Genomic DNA, 6000 nt, shown 5'->3' with positions numbered 1-6000 from the left:
GTGCAAAAGAGAAGCAATTCTGAAATCACAGAAAATCACTTTGGTGTTCGGTGTTTTTGCAGAAGAGCTTTGAGATGGCATTAATTTAAAGGGCCTCTTTTTACCATAATCAGTGCCCTGGCACATGTGGCTTCTCTTAGCAATAGTGAGGAATTGCTAAGTAGAGACAGGCAGACTCTTGGTTGCCCCAAGTCTTTCACAGGAACAGCAGGAGTCTTACACAGACTGAACCCATCATGTATTTGCACAAGTCAGGAGCAGCAGACATTTCTGAAAACATCAAACTGTACCATATAAAGCACCAAGACTCTCACAGGTTTTTGACACCAAAACACCACAGGAGCAAATATGTATATGGATATGAATGCATTATTTCTAAACTGGGATTGTATGGGACAAATTAGGTTAGAAAGGACCTTCCCTAGACCAATGCTCTTCAAAACAGGCTCAACCAACAGGTCATACTGAGTTACTGCAGGTATTATCCAGTCTGGTCTTGAAAACTTCCCAGGATGGATGGAGATTGTTCTACTGCTTCACTGTCCTTATAGCAAAAAAGGTGTTTGTTTTATCTAGCCTGAACCTCTCATTTTAACTTTTGCCTCTGTCTCTCATAATAGTATGACAGCCAGAGTTTAGCAGAGTCTAAGAATAACCCTACTGATGTGAGAACTGGCCTGGGATCTTTACAGCCACGGGAGAGCAAAGAATTACTCAACACCTCTGACATCCAAAGGGTTGTTTTTGAAGAATGTTTGTCTCTAAGACTTTGCTTTCAGAAGCTGGCTTGAAGCCAGCCTTCTTAAGTTTGATCATTCTTCATATGGACATCAGGGACATATGGCCAGGCTCCCTGGAACCTGCTGGTATCCTCAGAACTGTTGTTTACTGGGAGGCCCGAGGTGATAGGGTTTCCTGGATCCATGCCTACAATAAACATGCAACACATCTGATAGCACAACAGGACTGAGGAAGGAGATTTTATGTGCCAGAGCTTCAGGTGGTTGGGCATTGGCATTGGTTCAAGTTCTCACTAAGGATCTGGCTCTATCTGTTTAATCAAGGCTCAGATCCACATTTGTCGAGTCTCTGATGTCCAATCAGCCAGTGGGAATTTTAATCTTATTTTTATTTGGGTTCACATGAACAAGCCAAACCATGAGTATATGATAAATGATAGTAACTGAAAAGATAACACTTTGTCTTCTCCCCAACTAAATTAATATTTTAAACGCTCTACTCTCTGATCTTAGTTACTTTGTTTATAAAAGATGTTGGGTTCCTGTTGAGATTTATACAATCTGAGTTCCATGTGGAGATGAAGATCATAGTTTTACTTTCTATTGCTTTATCTGCTGCTGTTCCAGGCAGAAATCCAGGTGATACAGATGGAAACTATCTGTCCTCCAGATCCTCTTTTCTACAGAGTTAGGATAGAGGCTATAATGAAATTTCAGCTGGATCACTACAGCTAATATATACAGTGAAAGAGCAGAGGTTTTCTGTGAAGGAAGCTTTTTGTTTGCACTTGGAATGAGGAATTCTTCCATTTCACCTTTTCCCAACTCTGTGCATCTGTCTTGTACACTTCTAATCACATTAAGAGATGCTGTGTCCGGTCCCAAAACTGGATGAGTCAGGATTTTACCCTCCCATTCAGCCTGCAGAAATCTTGCTCAATTGCCCACCACAGAGGAATGAAAATGCTCCTGCTGGGCGCTGGATCATGCTCCTGCAGCCCTGAGATGATACAAACAGGATTTAATTTGAACAGGGTTGGTTGAGTACGAAAAGCAGAGCAGAAAGTCTGGACAAAATAGAAGGTGACTGCCATCAGTTCCACAAGAGTGAAGCCATGCACAAAGATGCTCTGAACCTTTGTTCTGAGGGCTGAAAATAAGCTTTTGCATTTCACTCTCAAACAGCCACTGCAAACCCTTCAGGTAAGAAATCCAAACAAAATGATCGTTTGCTTTTTACTGGGAATGTTTCATCCATTATTTCAATCAGAAAAACTAAAAATCAAGATAAGTGAAGTGGAAATTTGGTGGGTATATTTTGAAATGGAAATGAGGTGGTTATATATTCATATTCTCTGTGTTCATAGGCATGTTTGCATTAATTACAGGAAATGAATACTAATTTATGATTGCCCCTGCTCGCCATCAGACTGCATTTATTTACAGATGAGGTCAATGAAAAATTAGTTTAGTCTTTTTTACTGCTGTTTAGAACACTCAAGACTGTGTTTTCCTCTAGATTTGTCATGGTTAATGAATGTTGCTTCAGCAGTCAATCATGTACTCTAAATGCTGTCACACTTTTTTTTAAAGCCTCAGTCATGAACCATGACAGAAAAATAAACAAATAAATATAAAACTAAAAAACTCTTTTCACTGAGCAGCTACACTATGCAAAAATCTCCAGGGAAGGTTAAAGGAGGCCAGAATAAATGATAATATAAGTGCTGTGGATATAGAAAAGCAATAAAGGTGTACCAACACTGAGGGTCTGGCAAAAAAACTCAACATGCACATGCACACACACTCTCCAGTGAAAAAACTGGCAATGTTAGTAGCCTCAAGGTGCAATTTCCTGGAGCACTGAGATTGACATGCCAGCACTAAATGTTGTTAATTTAACTAACTTCAAATTAATGGCAGAGTCTGCAGTGGCCGAACCCCTCAAACACAGTCTCATTATAGCCTTACTGGGAATGTCCTAAATATAGGCATTGACAGTTTAAAACAAATTCTCTTACATCGGGGTATTTTTAGACCCACATAAGGCGTCAGAGTTTGTGTCATGGTATATGGTTGATTAATTGGGTTGGTAAGTCACCCTCCAACCCACAAACTGGGCATAAAAAGCCCCATGAAGGAATACAAAGAAGTTTTATAACTACAATATGTAGTTATAAGCAATATTGGTATTCCAGTAAAGTGAGAAGGTCTGTTTTGTGTATAGGTATTCTCTGGTTCTGTAGAACTTTGAAATTCTCATTTAAGTGGGATTTTAGGCCTTTTGAAGACCAGTAGTGAGGGTCTGTGGGGAATGGAAGTGATAGATTTCAATACAACCTCCTGAAGGCAGCATAGCCAAAATCAAAAGGATAATAAAAATAAAGCAAAGTCTAGACAACCCATCATCCTTTCATTTTTGATGACAAACTCTGTATTTCAGACCACGATCTTTGAATCACTGAGTTCCTGTTGCCATATTGTTAAAGATTTTTTCTCAAGGTTGCTATTAACCCAGCTGCCCCAGTGTTAATCACATTAGAAGCTCAATGTGATTGATTAGTTGGTGTATCTGAGAGAGAGAAAACAAATCTACTGAGCACATATTCAATGAGCAGATATTGCTGCAAATATCCTCCAGCACTCTTGTTACAATCATCTTCATGATAAAACCAGGCAATTTTTGTGTGTCGTGTAATTGATTTTCACTAACAGCAGAACTGATCTCATACAAGCAATTATCTAAGTCAATTTGTGTTCTTTACTTACAGTGTGGGCTTTCCTTTGCCCCAACGTGCAGAAGGGTCCTGGCAATGGGGACGTTGTTTGTCAAGATGGCAATATCCAAAGGAGTGAGTCCCTCGCTGTTTGGTGTGTTCAGGTCCAGTTCTTCCAGGGTGTATTGATAAAGAAGAATCTGAACAGCATCCAGGTCCTGCTGCTCTACGGCCTCAAACATAGCTTCATTGCACTGAAAGTTCTGTGTGTCAATAAAGACAGAAATTCAGTAAAACTTCTCATATGTTAACGCTTTAAAAATAGAGAAAATTTGTGTTTTGTGAGTTTCCTCCTGAAAATAAAATATTGCGCCTCCAGCCCCAACTTAGGCTCAGCTTGAAGCAAGGCAAATATTTGCAGCAGAACTGAGCTTGGTCTACCCCTGGAGTGCTTGAAATTGCTTCAGGTCTGTGGGAAAATTCAAGTGACATTCAAACCCATATGAAACAAACACATTTTTATTTAGACATCTGTCCTGTAATCAAACTATATGAGCAACATTATGTTTGCAGTGTGAAACTGGATGACACACTACAATTTTGGCAGAGCCTTGGACTACAGAGTTTTTCAAACTCAAAATTTCAAGTAGAAAACTACAATCAGATGATGAAAATCCAGATCAAACAAGCAGTCCTGCAGAAAAACCTTCCCAGTTCCAGTGTGAGCCAGTGTGTTCATTCTACCACCTCAGTTATTTCTAGGTGCCCGTATTATTGCTTTTAAGTTGTAACTAGAGGAAACTTTGAAATTTGTAGGCCTTAGAAACAGAAGTAGAAATGAGACTAAAAAAATGGACTGTCCAGTGTGCATGTCTGAGCAGCAGAGAGCACAAGCAGCCAAACATGAGAACTTCCACAGCACCAACTCTCAGGCAGGGAGAACCACTGAACCTTTTCCTTAGCAATGTCATGGAGATAAAGGAATGGCACAATACAAAGGCCCCTGTTGTTTCCTAATTGAGCTGGGGAGAAGCAGGTGCAGGAGAGTAGCAGGGCCTGCAGGTTTCTTTTATGAGAACATCCTTCTGGAGCCTGCAGTAATGACAAGTTATTTGCCAAGATTCTTTAAATTCTCTCCCAGTGTCCCATTGCCATAATTACCTGATAGGGTTTTTCCCTCTTTGGAATGAATTAGCAGGAGCAAGAGGCCCAGCAAGGCAAGGAGGGCTCAGAGCAGAGATTCAGATACACAGTGTAAACCAGCTCCCTGTGTCCCAAAACCACTGAGAAAATTCTCATCACAAAATGCACTCTTTATATATGAAATACATATTGAACTGAAACCATCTTCTACTGTGATTGGAAGTTAACACTTCAACCACACTAAAACTTCATTTTCTTTTTAAAATATCAATTTATCAATAGTTTTATTGGGCATATCTGTGTCCAAGTTTGCTCTCAGTGAAACAACACTGAGCTGCTGGAACATCTGTGTGTCTCCTTGTAAAACACATGGACTAAGGGTCTCCAAACAGTTCTGGAAGCTGCAGTCCCCAGCTCCACCTTGGAATTTCATCAGTTCTACAGGAGCTTTTTTCAGTGTGCTTGAAGTTAAAAGTGTCTTCTGAAATGTTCAGGCCTGACCAGGGTTGTCTGGTCTACTCTTTGCATGTGAAATACTGGTACCACACTAAGAAATTGCAATGGTGATGTTAGCTAAAAGTTTTAGTAGGGACCCCATCAGTGCTGAATATTGGGATCAGCAGAACAGGAGGACAAGAATGCAGAAGGTGCCCTGTACCCCAAACTGCCAACATAAAGAAATTAGATACTTAAGGTGACAATCTAAGAGTGAGATGAGCTATGCAGCAATAATGCAAATCTGGGACAGTAGTGCTGACTTGGGAATCACCTTATAGACACTGAAGTATTGAACAGCTCATGCTGAAGAAATATTTTTTCTGTAGGTTTCCATGCAGAATAAAAGATACAACTTAAACATCAGTGCTGTTCATGGGGTTCTGTCCCATTCTTGGGTTTAGACTCTTCTCCAAATGGTAAGACTCGGGTTTAATTTTATAATCAGATACTTAGGCCATACTCTGGGGTTGGTATAAGATAAAAAATCTCAGAAAAAGGCACAGTTGAATGGTAAGCAGCTCTATCTGTCATTCTTTTGTAACCCCTCTGTTCAAGACAAAAATGGTTTGTAAGGACATACACTGTCATTAGGCAGAGCACATGTCCAGAAAATTTTAAAAAAGAAGACAGCACATATTTCTCTTGTAATAAGGGAAAACTTTAAAAATGTCAGAAATTTTTACTGCAATGCAGGAATACTTCTTATTATTCCAGTAGTTCCACACACCTGCCGTCTTGCTTATGTAACACCTTCATAATCTTGATGTCAGAAACATTATGGTTATTCTGGTGTTTTGCCCGTACCCTGAAAGGATGAAGTGCTCTTGCTAGAAATCAAAAGAATTTTAAGTAATTATAATTACAAAATATTTTAATTATTGGTATGATTCTGATACTTCTGT

At 39.6% G+C, this 6000-nt stretch overlaps 1 protein-coding gene across 1 annotated transcript in view; it reads right to left on the bottom strand.

Annotated features, from left to right (window-relative positions):
* The window catches only part of ANKFN1 (ankyrin repeat and fibronectin type III domain containing 1), a 103101-nt gene that overhangs the window by 48468 nt on the left and 48633 nt on the right, over window positions 1–6000 (bottom strand). The window contains exon 4 of the mRNA XM_014308954.2: window positions 3510–3720. Within this exon, the coding sequence (XP_014164429.1) occupies window positions 3510–3720 (211 nt within the window). The remainder of the gene's footprint in view (window positions 1–3509; window positions 3721–6000) is intronic.

Source organism: Geospiza fortis, unplaced genomic scaffold (genome assembly GCF_000277835.1).
Source record: "Geospiza fortis unplaced genomic scaffold, GeoFor_1.0 scaffold221, whole genome shotgun sequence".
Classification (NCBI taxonomy): Eukaryota; Metazoa; Chordata; class Aves; order Passeriformes; family Thraupidae; genus Geospiza; species Geospiza fortis.
Note: the sequence above shows the minus strand (reverse complement) of the source record. Positions and strands in the feature narration are given on the sequence as shown.